At 44.5% G+C, this 21,783-nt stretch overlaps 1 protein-coding gene across 1 annotated transcript in view; it reads left to right on the plus strand.

The window, feature by feature from the left end:
• Positions 1–21,783, plus strand: part of LOC137421427 (rhophilin-2) — a 128,250-nt gene that overhangs the window by 19,193 nt on the left and 87,274 nt on the right. The window contains exon 2 of the mRNA XM_068107474.2: positions 14,801–14,916. Within this exon, the coding sequence (XP_067963575.1) occupies positions 14,801–14,916 (116 nt within the window). The remainder of the gene's footprint in view (positions 1–14,800; positions 14,917–21,783) is intronic.

Genomic DNA, 21,783 nt, shown 5'->3' on the forward strand with positions numbered 1-21,783 from the left:
TGTGTGTGTGTGTGTGTGTGTGTGTGTGGTGTGTGGTGTGTGGTGTGTGGTGTGTGTGTGTGTGTGTTTGTTGTGAAGGCCATTCACATATATGGGTGAACCACCTGGTCAATTTATTTATAGTGCAAAAGCTGCTTCCCAGGTATCAACCCATGCTTTCTTCACGATGCCTGCGATAACTCGCCTACACTTTGCGAAGGACACAATGTGATCTGTAACGTCCACCAGCTAATGCTAGCAGACCGGACATCCGGTTTAACCTCCATGTTTAACGTCCACGGAAGACAGCCAAGAGGTGAGTGCATACACCTTGAGGCTATCCTGCCAGCCCAAATAGCCAAGAGGTGAGTGCATACACCTTGAGGCTAATATCCTGCCAGCCCAAATAGCCAAGAGGTGAGTGCATACACCTTGAGGCTATCCTGCCAGCCCAAATAGCCAAGAGGTGAGTGCATACACCTCGAGGCTATCCTGCCAGCCCAAATAGCCAAGAGGTGAGTGCATACACCTCGAGGCTATCCTGCCAGCCCAAATAGCCAAGAGGTGAGTGCATACACCTCGAGGCTATCCTGTCAGCCCAAATAGCCAAGAGGTGAGTGCATACACCTCGAGGCTATCCTGCCAGCCCAAATAGCCAAGAGGTGAGTGCATACACCTTGAGGCTATCCTGCCAGCCCAAATAGCCAAGAGGTGAGTGCATACACCTCGAGGCTATCCTGCCAGCCCAAATAGCCAAGAGGTGAGTGCATACACCTCGAGGCTATCCTGCCAGCCCAAATAGCCAAGAGGTGAGTGCATACACCTCGAGGCTATCCTGCCAGCCCAAATAGCCAAGAGGTGAGTGCATACACCTTGAGGCTATCCTGCCAGCCCAAATAGCCAAGAGGTGAGTGCATACACCTCGAGGCTATCCTGCCAGCCCAAATAGCCAAGAGGTGAGTGCATACACCTCGAGGCTATCCTGCCAGCCCAAATAGCCAAGAGGTGAGTGCATACACCTTGAGGCTATCCTGCCAGCCCAAATAGCCAAGAGGTGAGTGCATACACCTCGAGGCTATCCTGCCAGCCCAAATAGCCAAGAGGTGAGTGCATACACCTCGAGGCTATCCTGCCAGCCCAAATAGCCAAGAGGTGAGTGCATACACCTCGAGGCTATCCTGCCAGCCCAAATAGCCAAGAGGTGAGTGCATACACCTTGAGGCTATCCTGCCAGCCCAAATAGCCAAGAGGTGAGTGCATACACCTTGAGGCTATCCTGCCTGCCCAAAATTGCGGAAATGACCCCTTGTGTCATTTCTCATTCGATCTCCCTCCACTCTTCGAGTGAAAACTGGTCATGTGACTCACAAAAATCTCGTTAGTAAATGTTCACATTTTAATCATCACACAAATGAGATGAGGCTGCGGATGATTAAAATTGCACCCAAAGTCAGATCATCAGCATCTTGATTGTTTGGTTTTTCCCATTAATAGTTCGTGTGCAGCCGCTGGTTGCTGGTTGCATCATTGTTGGGAGCCGGACGTGCCGCTGTTGCAGTGCCCCCTGTTTCCAGCTAGCTTGAACTCTTTTTGCCAACCTCAACCCACCTGATGTTATTTAACGGCACCACAGGGGCCCAAACTCAAGACCCTCAGATCTTAAGACAGCCACCTTAACCTTTAAGCCTGCACCAGGCTTAAATTTGACCAATTGATTGAATCAAATGTTTGTTGAAATCATGTTTAATTTTGCTGACTTTGTTCCGCTTTTCCATTCCACCTTTACTTACATTTTCTTCCTGTGATAAAACTCCTTTGTGTCGTTTTCTCTCCGTAACCATTTGTATATTCATCCACCATGGTTACCTCCACCCATGTTACCATGTTACCATGGTTACCATGGTTACCAGGCTTCACTGGATCCCCATCCCCCAGAGAATCCAGTACAAAATACTCCTCTTGACCTACAAAGCCCTCCATAACCTGGCCCCATCCTACCTGACTGACCTCCTCTCCAGACACACTCCCACCCGCAACGTCCGCTCTGCTGGTGCCCCTCCACCCTAACGAGGTGCAAGGAGAGCTCGGCGGGTGAAGTACCAACCGAGAATGAAGGTGTGGAGGTTGAAAGAGGTGACAGTAAGGGAGGCATTAAAAGAGAGGCTGAGTAGGGTAGAGGATGATGTGGTTGAGCTTGAAAGTCGTTGGATGTCAATGAAAGCTAGTCTGTTGGGAGCCGTTGGTGAGGTATGTGGATGGACAAAAGGACCACCGAGGCACTCGGAAACATGGTGGTGGGATGTTGAGGTTGGAAAGAGGATTGACGAGAAGAGGAAGAAGTTCAAAGAGTGGCAGAAGGCGAAGGGTACGGGAGCAGAAACAGCAGAGCATGAAAGTTATAAGGCAGCCAGGAAGGCTGCAAAGAAAGAGGTAGCAAAGGCGCAGGAGGCATGTAGGAAAATGTTCGGAGAACGCTTGGATTCGGAAGAGGGTCAGAAAGCAGTATTCAGGATTGCAAAGCACATAGCGAAAGAGAGGTGTGATGTGATGGGGGTGAATTGCTTGAAGGATGAAGTGGGACAAATCGTTGTGAACCAGATGGAATTAAAGGAAGATGGAAAAGATATATGGAAATGCTGTTGAATACAGAGAATGAATGGGATGGCAACATAGAGAGTAACCCAGTTTTAGGACCGGCAGAGAAGATAACTGAGAAGGAAGTTGAGGAAGCGATAAAAGCAATGAAGAGTGGAAAAGCGGGAGGGCCGACGGGAGTTGTGGGAGATATGTTGAAGGCAGCAGGAAGTTGGGGTGTGAAGAGAATGACAGAGATCTGTAATCTGGTGGTGAAAGAAGGCTGCATTCCAGTGGATTGGGAACTGAGTACCCTCGTCCCTCTATACAAGGGGAAAGGTGACCCTCTGGAGTGTGGCTCGTATCGAGCGATAAAGTTATTGGAGCATGGAATGAAGGTATTGGAAAGGGTGTTGGAGAGGAGGATAAGGAAGAAAGTGAAATCGACGAAATGCAGTTTGGATTTATGCCAGGAAGAGGAACGACAGATGCGCTTTTCATTGTGAGGCAGTTGCAGGAGAAGTACATGGATAAGAGGAAGAAGTTGTTTTTTGGGTTTGTTGATCTGGAGAAAGCATTCGATAGGGTTCCACGCAAAGTATTGACATGGGCATTGAGGAAGTTAGGAGTGGAGGAATGGTTGATCAGAGTAGTGATGGCAATGTACAAAAGAGCACGCACAGCTGTAAGGACGAAGGACGGGAACAGTGGTGAGTTTGAGGTGAAGGTGGGAGTGCATCAGGGGTCGGTACTAAGTCCACTACTATTTGTAGCTGTGATGGAGGTGCTGGCTCAGACCGTAAAGGAGGGTTTACCGTGGGAGTTGTTGTATGCAGATGATCTGGTGTTGATTGCGGAAAGTATGGATGGACTGAAGGAAAAGATGAACAAGTGGAAGGAATGTATGGAGACAAAAGGTCTGAAGGTGAATATCGGAAAGACAAAGGTGATGGCAAGTGGTAAAGCATGTGGTGAGGTGGAAAGAACTGGGAAGTGGCTGTGTGCTGTGTGCAGGAAGGGTGTCGGAGTGAACTCCATTCAATGTACAATGTGTGCTGAGTGGGTTCATCAAAAATGTAGTGGTCTGAGAGGGTCATTAACCAGTGTGGCAGCTACATTCAAATGTAAGGTGTGCACAGAGGGAGCTGCAGATGGAGGAAATGTTGAGTTGGATCTTGGAGACGGCGTGAAGCTGGAAGGTGTGAAAACATTTTGCTACCTCGGAGACATGCTGAATGGAGAAGGTGGATCAGACTCGGCAACGGTTGCTCGAGTGAGATGTGCATGGAAGAAGTTTCGGGAACTGAGTGGCGTGCTGATGAGGAGGAGAGTGTCGCTGAAGCTGAAGGGAAAGGTGTATGCTGCATGTGTGAGAAGTGTTATGATTTATGGGAGCGAGACATGGGTAATGAATGTAGAGCAGCAACGAAGGCTGGAAAGGGTGGAAATGCGAATGGTTCGATGGATGTGCGGAGTATCGTTGAGAGAGAGGAAGACAAATGATGAATTGCGAAAGATGATGGGAATATTGCCTGTGATTGATGCTGTGAAGAGGAACAGGTTGAGATGGTTTCGTCATGTATTGAGGAAGGATGAAAGTGACTGGTTGAGAAGAGTGATGGAAGTTAATGTAGAAGGAAGTAGAGGACGGGGAAGACCGAGAAAGACTTGGCTAAAGATGGTGGAAGAAGAAATGCGGGCAAGGGGGTTAACAAGGAGAGATGCAGAAAATAGGGCAAAATGGAGAAGATTGTCATGGGGACCGCAAGGCTAACCCCCGCTCTAGCAGGGAACATGGCCTTAAAATGCATGTTGTTGTTGTTATATGGTTACCTCCACCACCGAAGGTCGATTGTGGTTACGTTTTCACCTCTGTCTGTTTGTCTTTGTGAACAAGATATCTCAAAAAGTTGTGGACGGATTCGGACGAGATTTGGTGGAGAACTTTGGTGTGTGACAAGGACGAAATGATTCGATTTTGGGGAAGTCCCGGATCCGGATTCGAGAATTTTTTTTATTTTTTGTTAGTGATTCTTCACTATTGAGTGATTCTTCACCATTGAGTGATACAAGGCCAAAAAACGATATATAGCACGATATTTCAAAAAGTTGTGGATGAGTTGGGTAAGTGACAAGAACAATCTGATTCGATTTTGGTTCATGTCGGATCCAGATGTGACCCATCAGTGGGATACGAAACGTAAATTGCTCTGACGCTAACGAGTGATGTTCTAGTTACCTCCACCACCAAAAGTGGATGGAGGTTGTTTTTTTCACGTCTGTCTGTCTGTCTGTCTGTCTGTCTTTCTGTCTGATTACTTGCAAAATCGAAGATTTTTCAAGTATATTGGTCAGTTGCGTTTGTTATTATTCTGTTTATCTGTTTGTCTGTCTGTCCACTTGCCTACAGGTCACAATTCTAAACCGATCGTCATGAAACTTCAAGTTGTAGAGGTCGTCACAATTGAGAATCCTTTTGATTTTGAGGCCAAAGGTCATCGAGGTCAAATTTCTAAAATCGCCATTTTTCATCCGATTTACTTGAAAATTGAACAGCATTTGTATATCGACTCAATAAATTAGGAAACTAACTATTTGTGAGGTCAAAGGTCAACTCAAGGTCAAACACAAAATCGATTTTTTTCATCTGAAAACCCGTCAATTTTCATCTGATTGACCCGAGCTTTGATCAAGATCGTCAATTTTAATCTTGATGAAATGGCCAATTTGCTGGATCAATGGCAACTTTTTTGGGGAGGCATGGGTGGATTTTGCAAGTATCATGCGCTACATTATGTCTTCTTGTTACTTGCCGGAAAAGATTCCGGCAAGTATGTTGATCTGTTCGTTTGTTTGTCTGTCCGTCTCTGTCTGTCTCTGTCTGTCTGTTTGTCTGTGTCTGTTTGCAGCACTACGTCTACACCGTTGCACGTAGAATCGCCAAACCTTGCACACATATTGGTCTTGCCCAGGAATAGACTGTGCCCAATTGATGACGTCATCGGTCACGTGGTTCGGCTGCCATCTTGGAAAAACCGAAAAACTTTGCACCTCTATATCTCCGAAAGTGCTGAACATAAAAAATTGAGACATGGCTCATTGTAAAGAGCTCTCCATGGGGAATAAAATATGTTAATGATGACGTCATCGGTCACGTGGTTAGGCAGCCATATTTGTCCTAAATGGCCGATAAAAAAGTAAATTCCGGCAAGTCCTCGGTCTTTGACCGATTTTTCATTTGTCTGTCTGTTTGTGAACAAGATTTCTCAAAAAGTTGTAGACGGATTCGGACTAAATTTGGCAGAGATGTAGTGTATGTGACAAAGACGAAATGATTCGATTTTAGTGAAGATCCGGATTTGGATCCGGCTACTAGAATTTTTAAGTGATTCTTCACCATTGGGAGATCGGGCCAAAAACGATACATAGCAGGATATCTGAAAAAGTTGTGGACAGATTTGGATGAAACTTTGTGGACCGGTTGGGTGTCTGACAAGGACGGTTTGATTCGACTTTTGGGAAGATCCAGATGTGGCTAGTATAATTTTTTAAGTGATTCTTCACCATTGGGAGATACGGCCAAAAACGATACATAGCAGGATATCTCAAAAAGTTGTGGACGGATGATTTCTATTAAATGTGATTCTCTATTGTGATTTTTCTGGTTTACTCTGGGATATAAAGTGTAAATTGTTCACCTGGCGAAGGTGTGCTCTCTACTGCGTGCCGCTCTCGTTGAACAATTGATTGTCTGCCAACACAGTGTGGCCACTTGGCCGTCTCCCGCTCATTGTGTTGGTTGAACGAGTTATCACCAACATATGTTTGTTTGGAGTCGAGATACTATTCAGGTTTGATAAGCAAAATAGCTTTTCTGGAATCTCCATTTCCTTGGGCAATGCTTGTACACATGATGTATTACTTTCGCAGAATGAAATGCTGCCATTTGCTTCTTTTTATCGACTCTTTCCCTGCACTGATGAGGGCTTACATCTGAACCTGCAGTGCAATAGTCTGCCATTTTGCATGTGGAACTGTCTCTTTTCTTTGTGTCTGTCTCTTTGGTCTCTCAAGATGATTAATTTGAAGGATCTGTTTTTCACGCCTGGTATGAAGCTGAAGATAAGACTCCACGGTGAACCAAAGGCCACAAATACCGAGAGCAGTTCTTCAAGCTATCGGCCTTTGAACCTGACATTCTGCAACTCATTAACTGTATGAAAAACGAAAAGCACATTTTGGCGATGCTTAGCTGACCCAATGTTTAAGATCGCTGTAGTTGGAAAGTTGCCCTTGTGCTTGCAATTTTTTTTTTATAACGTTTGCTGGTTCGAAGCGAACGTGTACGAGTGTCTTGTGTCGATATTTTGAGATGAACGTTTGGTGTCGCATTTCCACATGCTCGAGCACAGTCTGTGGCCGACCTGTTCCAGTACAATAAACCAGCCAAACCAGTAAATGGAACCGAGCAAAAAAAAAAAAAAAAATTTTTTTTTTTCCACATTGTTAAAATTGTCCACGTACTTTGATGAAAAGGCCTCGCTCTCCACCTCCCTCGTGTCAACTATATGTTCTTTATTTCTTAACTGGCTTTCACCAATTTTGTAAACAGCACGTACGAGTCGGCCAAATTCTAGTCCGCTTCATTTTTAGTTCAATGATGGCATGCTTTTTCTAAATCCAGCCGGTGGGTTTGCTTTGCGAGTCGAATCTGCACTCACACGCAGTTTTTCATCCCCCTAAGTTGCACCAGCCTATTGCTTGAGCTCTCCCACACAGTCCACCGAGCAGACAGCTGCTGGCATCGTGCATCACCTCTGTAATGATGTTTTGGGGGCATTTAGTGATTTTGATTTTATTTTTACCTCTGCCACCAAAGGTGGATGGAGGTTATGTTTTCACTCCTGTCTGTCTATTTGTCTGTGAACAAGATATCTCAAAGTTGTGGACGGATTCGGACGAAACTTGGTGGACAGATTGGGTGTGTGACGACACCCAATTGATTCGATTTTGGTGAAGATCTGAATATGGAATCGGATACGACATTTATTTAATTTTTGAAGTGATTGTTCACCATTGAGAGATGCGTCGAAAAGCGATATATTACATGATATTTGAAAAAAAGTTGTGCTCAAGTTATGAATAAACTTGGTGGATGAGTTGGTTAGGTGATGAGAACAAGTCGATTAGAATTTGGTTCAGGTTCGAATCCAGGTCCGGCCTATCAGTGGGACAGAAAATATAAACTGTTCAGCCTGGCGCGAGTATGCGCTCTACCGAGTGCCCTTGTAGTTCCTCTTGTAATTCGGTTGTTTGTTTATATATATAAACATGCACCCTGAGTGAGTTTTTTATATATATATATATATATATATATATATATATATATATATATATATATATATATATATATATATATATATATATATATATATATACACATACATACAGGGTGGTCCAGAAACCCTGGGCACATTTTGAAGAACGGTGCTTGCAACAAACGAAGTTTATTTTTGCTATTTGGTGCAAAACAAAACATGATTACTCGAAAATGGATGTGACTGCTTCAACACGCACAGGCATCATGTGATACACAACAGGGTGACGTGCATCACGTGATATGGATCAGGTTGAGCTTCGCTCACTGTGCTGCATGTGTTTGTCTTTGCATTAGTTCAGTTCATTGTGAATTAGACGCCCTAATATGACGGAGGATATCGTGAGACAGAAAATTCGCGCTGTACGCTTGTATTTTGTATCTGGAAATCTGGCTGGAGTTCACAGACAACTTGTCAAAGAATTGTGGCGCCGACAATTGACAGAGAACCATCGGCAGAATAAACAAGCAGTTTGATGAAACTGGCAGCATTCTCCCAAAACAGTCACCAGGTAGGCCTCGTACTGTTCGAACTGAGGAAAGCAGAGCGGTCATTCAACAACAACTCGACAGTAACACGCCATTATCAACTCGTCGTTTATCAAATGTCACCAACATAAGCCGATCATCGATTTGAAGAATATTAAAATACCTTATATTTATATATATATTTATATATTTATATTTCACGAGGCAGCAAGGCAACCAAAAAATTAAATTTAACTATTAAAGTTTATTATATTAAAGTTTATTTAACTATTTTTAAAATATTAAATTTAACCAAAAAAATCACATTGACCTATGACATGACGCTGACGTCATGTGCATAAATTATACCAACACATCACCTCCAAACTGGGAGGTGTCCGCATGGTATTCAAGTCTTTGCAGACTGAGATTAAAGCTCCATGGTCACAAATAGACGAAGGCAGAGATGTCGATCTAGATTTCGCCCTTATTATGGGCTCATCACATGGCAAAAACAAATTCTACAAATTTCAGAAATTTAATTAAAAATACAAAACTAGAATATTGTCGCGCGAATCCCTCGGTTAATGCCGTAGGATCGCGGATGACCGAACGGGCTTTAACTGAGGCGACGTTCAATTACAGATTCGACTATAAAAGCATGGGAGGAAGAATGAAGAGGAAGAAGCGGCAAGCGCTTACCTGACGCCCCGACGGCAGCTCTGATCCTGGAGGAAATGAACTCACACGAACACAGGATTTTGAATGGAACAGAAAAAAAACCACAGGATTTATTTACAATTATTAGTGGGACAGGAAAATAACGCGCCAGTAAATAAATGTCCTAATCGGGACGTCCCCACACCAGACTTAACAACAGGACAAAGGAAGTGAATTAAATCAAATAAACCATCGTGTTGTGCGTTCGTGGGTGCGAGCTTATCTGTCTGTGTAGTCTGCAGTCGGCAGGAAATCGTTGGGGACCCAAGCGTGCAGTCTGGGCACGGCTCCGGTTAGCGCGAAGCAGCCCTCCGTCCGCCTCGTTCACGCCCTGCTAGGCCCCGAGCGACCCACTCAGAGGCACGCCTCTCGCCCCTCGCCCCTCGTCGGTCGCACACGAGGTCCCGTCCGCTCGCAGCACCATGCCTCACTCCAAACTCCGAGCCCTGCTCCAAGCACCACCACAAGAACACAGGGAAGATGACGAACCACCAGGGAAGAACGCCGGGAGGAAGCACGAACGAACGCTGGGAAGTCCGCAGGGACAAACGCAGGGAATACCAGAATCAACCACACCAAAGCCACCGCACAGAACCCAAAACGAAGAGCCTCTCACGAAGAACCAGCCCGAACTCACTCAAAATGCCCGCGAACCACCCGTTTTGTCTCCCGTGGTCCGACATCAATTCTGGCACGTTACAATCAGTCCCTCCCTTCTTTTTGATCTTTCCCGCCTTTTCACGTCACCGGCGCTTGTCCTCCAACTAGCGACCTGTTTCTAAATGGTCGTTTGGTGCCCTCCCACCCTGATTGGCCGAATGTTCGCGCCTTTCGCACTGACCGGCCGAGGCGTCCACGGTCGGTGGCCAATCAATGCGCCGCTTTCTTCCACCAACCAATCACACATTCTCTGGGCGTGGTTCCAGCCTGCCTTCCACGATGCTCGTTACTATGCCAGCTGGTGATGTGGCTGGCTGCGGCCCCATGCGGCGGTGCCCCGATCTGGCTTCCTGCCTGTTCTCTTCCAGTCATTGTGGTGGAGGGGAATTAATGTGTGCACTAAGGGACCTAACAAAGTGTCTATATGAGTGCGTTGCCATAAGGGACACTGGATTGGCTCTTTACTGGATATGTCTCTACCAACTTTGCACACCTGGATTGGGCAATATTTTCTCATTCTTCTGTACAAAACGGTTCAAGTTCAGTCAAGTTGCATGGGGAGCGTTGATGGACAGCAATCTTCAATTCATGCCACAGAATTTGGATTGGATTTAGGTCGGGGCTCTGACTGGGCCACTCAAGGATATTTGTCTTTTTGCTCCTTAGCAACTCCAGTGTAGCTTTGGCTGTGTGATTCAGGTCATCGTCATGCTGAAAGGTGAACTCCCGTTCCAGTTTCATCTTTATTTCAGAGGGCAGCAGGTTCTCCTCTTGTATTTTTCTGTATTTTGCTCCATCCATTTTCCCTTCTATCCTGACAAGTGCCCCATTCCTTGCTGATGAGAAACATCTCCATAACATGATGCTGCCACCACCATGCTTCACAGTAGGGATGGTGTTCTTGGGTGATGTTTGTGCCAAATGTAACGTTTTGCATTTAGGCCAAAAAGCTCCATCTTTGTTTCGTCAGACCACAGAACTTTTTGCCACATTGCTTCAGAATCTCTGGATTGGTTTTTTTTGCATACCTCAAATGGAACTCAAGGTGGGCTTTTTTAAATAATGGCTTCCTTCTTGCCAGACTTGTGGCGTGTTTGGGATATTGTTGTCATATGCACACAGTGAGCAGTCTTTGCCATAAAGGCCTGTAGCTCTTTCAAACTTTCCATTGGCCTCTTCGTGGCCTCTCTGATCAGTCTCCTCCTTGCTTGTTCATACAGTTTGGAGGGACGGCCTGATCTAGGCAGGTCTTGGTGGTACCATACATCTTCCACTTCTTAATGATTGTCTTGACTGGGCTCCAAGGGATATTCAAGGCCTTTCAAATGTTTTTATACCCATGCCCTGGGCTTTATCTGTGGCTTTCCACAACTTTAGCCCAGAGATCTTTTGAAAGCTCTTTGGTGCTCATGGTTGTCTTTGCTGTGAAATGCATGACCCAGCAGAAGAAACCTACAGGAACAGCTGATTTTATTCTGAAATAATCAGAATGACTACAATTTAACACAGGTGGAGGCCAAATAACTTGATGTATGATTTTGAAGGTGAGTGGTTACACCTGAGCTGATTTACAATTGCTTTTATAAGAGGGGTCAACACTTATCCAACCAAGATATTCTCGTTTTGTATTTTTAATTAATTTTCTGAAATTTGTAGAATTTGTTTTCACTTGGAAGTTGTGGGTTCCTATGTGTAAGTAAAGGTCGAAAAAGTCTGATTGAATGCAATTTAATTTCAGGCTATAAGGTGACAAAAGGTGAAAATTTTGAAAAGGGGTGGAGACTTTCGATAGACGATTTTGGTTGCAATAAAGTTCAGCCTGTTTTTTTTTGTTTTTTTTGGGGGTGGGGGGGGGCGAATCGGAGATCAAAACAGATCAAGCTAGAGTGAAGTCAATGGCGCATCATCGTAAGTCCCCACACGTCCCACGTAAAGCAAACTTGACACATGGCAAAAAGTTCCACAAGGAATGACTCGATGTCAATTTTTTGAGTTGAAAGAAATTCCCCTTTTGACCCCTGTGAGCACAAGTCCATTATCACCGAACGCGTCAAATCCCAAAAATAATTACATATATCATGCGTCCCCCAATGTTGATTGCATATACATGGTTTCTTTTAAAAATGGATTCAAAACGTGCTCTTGATTACATTATTTTGGTATTTGAACTTTTGACCCCACTCCAGGTGTCAGGGCCAAAATTGATACTGCTCTTGCACCTCCGTACCATATGTTGACCACAACCACCAAGTTTCTGCACAACCATTTAGAAGGAGATAGCAAGACAGACAGGCAAATTCCCACCTCCCTCCTCCCCCCCCCCCCCCCCCCCATCTTTTTTTTTTCATTTTCTTTCTTCCCTAAAAAGCATGGAGTACCAATGGACTGTGTTCAACTGACTTTCACATCCGCACTACGTAGACACAAACCAGTTTAATTTGTCAACAACTCCACTTCTTTGAACACACAGGTCTGTAAATGTGAGAGGCGTTTCCTGCACCTGCAAAGCTGCATCCGACTTGCATGAGTTTCCTCTCAATAGGTATATTCGTATCTAGCTGTGTGCAGCATCGAGGAGCGCACTCTATATTTGCCAATTTTTTAGATTTCTTAGATATTTTTAAATTTTCATATTTTAGAAGCAATGTTGGATATTAGGTTTTCATCCGCATGACTGCTCTGACTATGCTGTTTCGGTGTTTTTCTTACGTCTCCATTGATCTTTGTTTTCTTGCCTGGATAATTGAATCGTGCTGTATATGGTGGATGTAATATGTGAACCCACCTTTGAGGATTTAAATTTGTCTGGAAAATGGAACAAATTTGCAGATTATTTGTTTTGGAATCTCGACTAATGTGCAAAGTGAGAGTGGGAAATGATGGACCCACAACAAATCTTCCAGACACTTTTTAAGAGTCACCTTAGGTGATATCCATGGTAGGAACGAGGGGGTGTCCTTCCAAAGCTTCTGATTCACCGCAGATGCTGGAACACGGATCCAAGTAGAGGAGGGGTTGTAGCAAGTAAAAGTAAGGATGCCAAAGCAATGAGGTGATCGTGTATGACTTTTCCCCAGGTGTACAACAGGCCCTGCCAAAAGATGGCCATTGGCTATCCAAAGACAACGAGATTTAGACAATGTGCTAAGAATCAGAAAATGTGCTACTTGGCTTGTGCTTGGGCCTGGGATGGTGGTGACTCTCACCTACTGGTTTAAAGCATCGTTTGTGTTGAACTCTTTTCCTTCATAAGTTAGCATTTAGGTATTGCACTGCGGTGATGTCATGATACATGTGCAGGGCTGCTTCATGTATGACCTGACGTTTTGTTGATGCTTGTGTGTATTACAAAAATGCAAAATTAATTCCTTTTTCAAGTCCTGTCTTGCTTTGGACATGTCTGCTAGGATCGTTTAGAGGTTCTCACACTTGTCTTTGAGATGTCTAGCCTGGGTTTGAATGTTGACCCACCTATAAACGGTCACCCTGTTGGTTCACGTGCAGGTAGAGGCACTGACGTGTGTGTCTTTCACCAGAAGGATATTGACCTCGAGGACCCGTCTTCCGGCACCGGGGGTAACGGTTGACGTTTAAGATCCAAGTCTCTTTCCCCACGAGTAGAGAAATTATCACTGACAATGTGGTTAAATTCCTAAATTCCTGCCAGTTGAACGTCGGGCCTGGTCAGATTGTTCCAGAGAGACTTGATCCAGGAACCATTTTCAGTTGACCCTATCCTTACAGACGGGCTGACTCCCCCACGTCGATGACGTCTATGGCGTATTTTATTATGCCCTCGTTGGTTAAAACTTTGCCCCCCAAGGCGTCATTTCATTTGGGCAAAGATCTCTAAATCTCAATAAGCCTGATTATTTTTGCTGGTCCACCTACTTTATCTCACTTTCTGCCATCTTGTTTTTCAGCAAATGTACTTAAAGCAGGACTTATTGGATTATGGACATTGATTACCTGCACTAGAATGACAAATGATTTCTGAAAAGATTCATCTACGTCATACATCTTCTCTCTGCCTTTGATGAAAGAAAAATCCATGTAAAATCTGAAGCACCCTTGTCCGTCTTTCCAAGCATCATGGAAATTGTGGATTTTAATCATCCCAAGGGAATAAACGCAAACCATTGCTCCGGCCAAAGGAGTTGAAGTGCAGCACACAAACCTGTGAACATGAGCCAGGTGTGGCATCAGTACCTGTGATGTGGGAATGACACACTCGGCATGATGAGGGTTACTCGGTGAGATGGTGTCTCGCTGTAATGTTATTATTCCAGGCTTGGAATTTCCATTGCAAAACCACTCGCTGCATCTTCATGCCTCGAGCAGGGTAACCCATCCCTGGTGGGACTGTTCACGGTGAACGACACACACACACACACACAGGGGAGTGGGTCACACACACACACACACACACACACACATGGGGGAGTGGGTCACACACACACGGGGGAGTGGGTCTCACACACACACACACACACACACACACACACACACACACACACGGGGGGGGGGGGGGGGAGAGGGAGTGGGTCACACACACACACACACACACACGTGCATGATTTTACAAGTGATGAAGAGAGTGGTTCTGTGGAATAGCAATTGCAGGATCACTTGAACCTCTTCACGCCGAGGTTTAGTGCCCAACACCTTCTGGAGATACACTCGCTCATCATTGTATGAGCGTCTAACAGCTGCACACTTGTGTCCACTCCATCTGTTTGTTATTCATGTAAGACGTACACTGATGTCCCCTGATGTATTTATTCGTTCCTTTTCATGCATAAACTCTTCCATGAAACTTGGAAATTACTGAAATCATAGAGGATAACATAGGGAGATGCTTTGTAACTTAGTATTACAAAGTGTATTCCAACTCATCATTTCTTGTGAACGTTAATGGCGGAAATCGAGTTTGTTGTGATGTTTGGGTCATTGTTTGTTTTTTCTATTTGGGAAACATTGTTTTGCCTTCTGTCCACCACCCCGGCCCCACTATATCTTTAGGGTTGTGATCCCTTCGCTCAGACCCAGCGCAGCAAACTTCAAACTCGCCGAGTTCGTCTCAACCAGCAAATTAATAAAGAGATGCGACTTCGTTCTGGGGCAGAGAACCTTCTCAGGTTTGACGCGTTTTTATTTCCTTGTATTTGTTATTGCGTTCCTTTCAATGGCATTATCTTCCTGAAGATTAGAGTTAAAGTTTATTGCCATAAATGAGGAGTCTGAAATCACTGGTGAGGTAACTGCTGTTGTAAGATTATATATACAGTATATGAGTATATGGTGTGTGTGTGTGTGTGTGTGTGTGTGTGTGTGTGTGTGTGTGTGTGTGTGTGTGTGTGTGTGTGTGTGTGTGTGTGTGTGTGTGTGTGTGTGTGTGTGTGTGTGTGTGTGTGTGTGTGTGTGTGTGTGTGTGTGTGTGTATCTAAGCACACACACACACACACACACACACACACACACACACACACACACACACACAAGTAAATCTGTTGTAAGAAAAATCAACTCTGCAAAGAGTCAAATCGGAGAGGGAATTGACATTACCTCCGCGACCGAAGGCAGATGGAGGTTGTTTTCACCCCTGTCTCTCTTTGTTTGCTTGTTTGTGAACAATATAGCTCAAGAAGTTGTGGACAGATTAGGACTAACTTTGTTGGAGATGTTTGGTATGGGACATGGATGAAATGATTCGATTTTGGTGAACATCCGGATCTGGATCCGATAATTTCTTTTTCAGTGATTCTTCACCATAGGGCCAAAAACGATTATATAGCAAGATATCTCAAAAAGTTGTGGACAGATTTGGACGAACTTTGTTGGAGATGTTGGGTATGTGACGCGGATGAAATGATTCGATTTTGGTGAAGATCTGGATCCGGATCTGGATCCGATAATTTCTTTTTCAGTGATTCTTCACCATTGATAGATATGGCCAAAAATATTATATAGCAAGATATCTCAAAAAGTTGTGGACAGATTTGACGAACTTTGTTGGAGAAATGGGTATGTGACACAGATGAAGTGATTCGATTTTGGTGAAGATCCGGATCTGGATCCGATAATTTCTTTCAGTGATTCTTCACCATTGGGAGATAGGGCCAAAAACGATTATATAGCAAGATATCTCAAAATGTTGTGGACAGATTTGGACGAACTTTGTTGGAGATGTTGCGTATGTGATACGAATGAAATGATTCGATTTTGGTGAAGATCCGGATCTGGATCCGATTTTAAAAATTTCAGTGATTCTTCACCATCGATAGATATGGCCAAAAACGATTATATAGCAAGATATCTCAAAAGGTTGTGGACAGATTTGACGAACTTTGTTGGAGATGTTGGGTATGTGACGCGAATGAAATGATTCGATTTCGGTGAAGATCCGGATCTGGATCCGATAAAAAAATTTCAGTGATTCTTCACCATTGATAGATATGGCCAAAAACTATTAAATAGCAAGATATCTCAAAAAGTTGTGGACAGATTTGACGAACTTTGTTGGAGATGTTGGGTATGTGACGCGAATGAAATGATTAAATTTTGGTGAAGATCCGGATCTGGATCCGATAATATCTTTTTCAGTGATTCTTCACCATTGATAATAATAATAATAATAATAATAATAATAATAATAATAATAATACATTTATTTTATATAGCGCTTTTCAAGAAGCCCAAAGACGCTTTGACAGAGTACAAAAAACAAGTGCAAAAATACAAAAATAAAGAGGTAAATAATCAAAGCAAAAGGAAGGAGAAGAGATAGTCAGGGGTTAAATGCTGTGGGTTAAATGTTAAATGCAGTGTTGAACAGGTGGGTCTTGAGTGATGTTTTGAATGTGGTGAGTGAGAAGGAGTCTCTGATGGTGTGAGGTAGTGAGTTCCAGAGGGTGGGAGCAGCGATGGAGAAGGCCCTGTCCCCCCAGGATCTGAATTTGGTCTGGATGGGGGGGGACAGGAGGTTGGCGCCAGCAGAGCGGAGGTTGTGGGTGGGAGTGTGTCTGGAGAGGAGTTCAGTCAGGTAGGATGGGGCCAGGTTATGGAGGGCTTTGTAGGTCAAGAGGAGGATTTTGTACTGGATTCTCTGGGGGATGGGGAGCCAGTGAAGCTTATAAAGGACGGGGGTGATGTGGTCACGGGTCCGGGAATGGGTGAGTAGACGGGCAGCGGAGTTCTGAATGTATTGGAGTTTATTGATGATTATTGAGAGTGAACCATAGAGGAGGCTGTTGCAGTAGTCCAGACGGGAGGTGATGAAGGCGTGGATGAGGGTTTCTGCAGCCGTGGAGGAGAGGGATGGACGGAGACGGGCGATGTTTTTCAGGTGAAAGAAGGCTGTCTTTGTGATTTGTTTAGTGTATTTGTCGAAGGAGAGGGTTTGATCAAAGATGATGCCAAGATTTCGGATGTGAGGGGAGGCGGATACTGGGAAACCGTCAATGTTGAGGGCGAAGTTATGGGTGGATTTGGTGAGCGTTTTTGAGCCAATGATGATTATTTCAGATTTATCATAGTTAAGTTTGAGGAAGTTGATTTGAAGCCAGGATTTTATTTCAGTGATGCAGTTTGTCAGGATAGAGTGGGTGGCGGTGGAGATTGACTTGGTGGAGATGAAAAGCTGGATGTCATCGGCGTAGCAGTGGCATTGGAGACCATGACGGCGGATTAAGTGACCAAGGGGGGACAGGTACAGGATGAAGAGGAGGGGGCCGAGAACTGAACCTTGGGGGAGGGGAGCAGTGGGGGATTTGCAGTTATTGATGGAGATGAACTGGCGTCTGTCAGAGAGGTAAGATTTGATCCAAGAGAGGGCAGTGCCGTTAATGTTAAAGGTGGTTTCAAGTCGGGTGAGGAGGATGTTGTGATTGATGGTGTCAAAGGCGGCGCTGAGGTCGAGGACGATGAGAATGTTGAGGTTGCCGGCGTCAGAGGAGAGGAGAAGGTCGTTGGTGATTTTGAGGAGAGCAGTTTCAGTACTGTGGTTGGAGCGGAATCCGGATTGGAATGTTTCATACAGGTTATTGGCAGAGAGGTGATGTTTGAGTTGAGTGGCTACAGCGCGTTCCAAAACTTTTGACAGAAAGGGTAGGTTGGAGATTGGTCTGAAGTTGTTTAGGGTGTCAGGGTTTAGTCCAGGTTTTTTCAGAATGGGGGTAACAGCAGCAATTTTGAGGGATGGTGGGGCGATGCCTGTAGACAGGGAGGAGTTTATTGTTGCAGTGAGAAGTGGAGAGAGAGCAGGAAGGGAGGACAAAGCTGGAGGGGATGGGGTCCAGAGTGCAGGTGGCAGTTTTCATTCCTATGAGGAGTTCAGAGAGGTCAGTAGGGGAGACTGGGGAGAACTGAGACAGGGGTTGGCAGGATAAGGGGGGGCAGGTGGTTTGAGGGGGTGCGGTGGTGGTTAAGCTGTTGTAGATGTTGTCAATTTTGCTTTGGAAGAATGAAAGGAAGGAGATGCAGTTGTCTACTGTGAATGACTGGGTGGTGGTGTTCAGGGGGCTGATTAGTTTGTTTATTGTAGAGAAGAGTGCTTTTGGGTTTCTGGAGCCAGAGTGGATAATTTGAGAGTAGTCGGCGGAGTGGGCGCGGGAGAGGGCATCTTTGTAGTGCTGCAGGTGGTCCTTGTAGGCTTGGGAGTGAATTGTGAGACGTTTTATTTTGGAGTCTTGATAGGGCCAAAAACGAGTATATAGCAAGTCGGAACTGTGTGTGTGTGTGTGTGTGTGTGTGTGTGTGTGTGTGTGTGTGTGTGTGTGTGTGTGTGTGTGTGTGTGTGTGTGTGTGTGTGTGTGTGTGTGTGTGTGTGTGTGTGTGTGTGTGTGAGAGTGAGACACAAAATGAAGAAACAATTCAATTTTGGTGAAGATTCGAATCCGGATCTGAATTGGAGAATTTTCAAGTGATTTGATCTACACCATTGAGTGATGGGGCCAAAACCGATATATACCACGATATATCAAAAAGTTGTGGACGGATTCTGACGAAACTTGGTGGATTCGTTGGTTAGGCACCAAGAACGAGCCGAACTGATTTTGATTCAGGTCCGAATCCAGATCCGGCCTATCAGTGGATACAAAACGTAAGCTGTTGGGCATGGCGGAGTTTTGTGCTCTACCGAGTGCCCTTCTACTTATTCGTGCAGTTATGATTTACTGTCTTGGGTAATTGATTTATAATCATAAATGTAAATGATTGATTAATACACCACTTAGCTTTTGAATGATTAACGTGGGGAGTGGATCATTGCTTCCCACCCAAGGAAAATATTTATTTTATCAAAAGATTATTTTTGTCAAAGGGCATAGCTGCCATAGAGACGGTTCAGCACAGGGCTACTCGACTGATCTTGGGGCCTAGGTAGACTAAGCTATGAGGAGTGGCTGAAGGAGATAGGACTTTATACACGATGAAGGAGGCGATTATGAGATGATTTGATTGAGATGTTTCAGATAATGAACGGTGCAGACAAAACAGATGCACATTCTAGTTTTTCTTAAAAAGAGACGATGATCGGACAAGGGGCCATAGCCTGAGAGTAAGAAGAAGAGAGTTAATAAGTCAGGGATATCTTGGTAGGACTTGTGGATGGGTGAGAGTATCTGTTGGTGAAGCGCAGTAAGTCAGGGATATCTTGGTCGGACTTGTGGATGGGTGAGAATATCTGTTGGTGAAGTGCAGTAAGTCAGGGATATCTTGGTAGGACTTGTGGATGGGTGAGAGTATCTGTTGGTGAAGCGCAGTAAGTCAGGGATATCTTGGTAGGACTTGTGGATGGGTGAGAGTATCTGTTGGTGAAGCGCAGTAAGTCAGGGATATCTTGGTAGGACTTGTGGATGGGTGAGAGTATCTGTTGGTGAAGCGCAGTAAGTCAGGGATATCTTGGTAGGACTTGTGGATGGGTGAGAGTATCTGTTGGTGAAGCGCAGTAAGTCAGGGATATCTTGGTAGGACTTGTGGATGGGTGAGAGTATCTGTTGGTGTAGCGCAGGCATGATGGGCCGAATGGCCTCTTACTGTGCCGAAGTTCCTCGTTATTGTTATTACACTGCATTGACGTCATTCTATCTGTAAATGAATGCAGATTTATTTTCAATCTTACAACTCTGTCAGCAATATATCTTGCTTGTCACTTCTTGCAAGAGTCATCTGATCAGTTTGTATTTTTCTGCACAAAGAAGAGTTTGGTTTGTATGAAATTGGCAACAAAATGTACAGTATTGAACTTTCAGCTATATCCTCTTCTGGCCTGTCTTTATTGTCCACATCTTTTAATTGTGGATATAGTTTTAGCCCAAAATGTTACACTGTGTATTGCATAAGAGATTAAATGTATACAATTTTTTTTTCCCCCAGGCCTCTGTTCAGTTAATCCTTCAAGAGACACAATTGCAAAATGGAAGCTTGAGAACCAAGCGAGCAGTGTTATGCACTTATCCTGCATGACTTAATAAACCAGATTAGACATGTACTGGTTTGAACCAAAAACGTTGAGATGTTTATTTAGCTTTGGGATGGTGAAAATGCGAGCAAAGGAAAAAAGCACCAGAGAAAAGGTCCTTTCATTGAGCTTGCCTTGCCAAAGGTGCGGGTGTGACCGACTCCAGGATCAGTGTCTCTGTAGGCATCGTTCCTTGATGTGCGTTCACATCAGGCAGGAAAACCCGCTTAATTTGAACGTATTTCTAATTGGAGAGAAATTTACTATTGACGATGTCTTCAGTAATTATTTTTAATTATTATCGATATTTGCCCTAAACAAGGCCGAAAGCCACTAAATGTGTAGGGTTGCGTGTTGGCGTAGAGTAATGGCGTTGGAAAGTGAAGGTAAATCCCTGCTCATTTCATGGGGGTTTGGAGCTGGAGCTGTGGTGGAGAGGGGCTCACTCTTCACAGCATTGCCTGGGGGTGAAGTAGTTTATCCAAATATATTCTGGTTGATTTAACCCTGGAGCAATTTATATATATACAGACTTGGCATTCAATATGGAATATTTTTTTCTGGCGGTGAACTTACTTTTCAAGATGTCTTAGAACCAAAAGTTCATTGGAATTATGTTGAAATTATTCTAGATTTTGTTAATGTGACCTTGAAAAGAAACAAAAACCACATTTGACATTTCAAAGCAAATAAATTGATCCTTGAAAGTGATGTAAACTGATATCGAACTCAATTCACTGACAGTACTGTGTTAAACTTCTGTACGTTTTCCAGAAGTATCTCTTTATTTTGCACATTATCCAAAAAAATTTCAACAAAAGCTAAATTATGACTGGGATTACGGACAGTAAAATTACAGTTCAGTACTTCGTGTAACCCCCACAAGCATTCAGGAGAGCACGTACACGTCGAGGCATGCTGTTCACGAGATTTGCCAAGGTTTGGACAGGAATCGCTTGCCATGCAGTGACAATAGCCTGCTGCAATTCACGCACAGAGGTCGGCTGCTGGTCCAAGTTGTCGATTTGACGCGTTAATTCTGCCCACAAGTTCTCTATCGGATTCATATACGGGGACATGGCAGGCCACTCCATATGCTCTACACCACGGTCAGCAAGAAAGTGTTGGATCATGCGAGCACGATGAGGCCGTGCATTGTCATCTTGGAAGACAAAGTTTCCTTGAAAGGCTGCACGAGCAAATGCAAGCAATGTTTCTTCCAGAATGACCCTGTACTTGAACTGGTTCAGGTTTCCATTCAGAACAACCAGGTCAGTTTTGCCCCCTGCATGAAAAGCAGCCAAAACGGTCACCCCACCACCTCCAGCTTGGACTCTTGGCACTATACAATCTTCGTTGTGGGCTTCATGCACTTGTCTGCGCACTCGGGCGCGGCCATCTTGAAGATAGACCAGAAATCTAGACTCGTCACTGAAGGTCACGTGATTCCAGTGTCCTGGCTGCCATTGACAGTGCTCTCTGGCCCACTGCAATCGGCGCTGGCTGTGTTGTCTGGTCAGGCGTGGCTTTCTCAGGGGACGCCTGG

This window comes from Myxine glutinosa, chromosome 2, assembly GCF_964187855.1.
Source record: "Myxine glutinosa chromosome 2, kmMyxGlut1.1, whole genome shotgun sequence".
NCBI classification, from domain to species: domain Eukaryota; kingdom Metazoa; phylum Chordata; class Myxini; order Myxiniformes; family Myxinidae; genus Myxine; species Myxine glutinosa.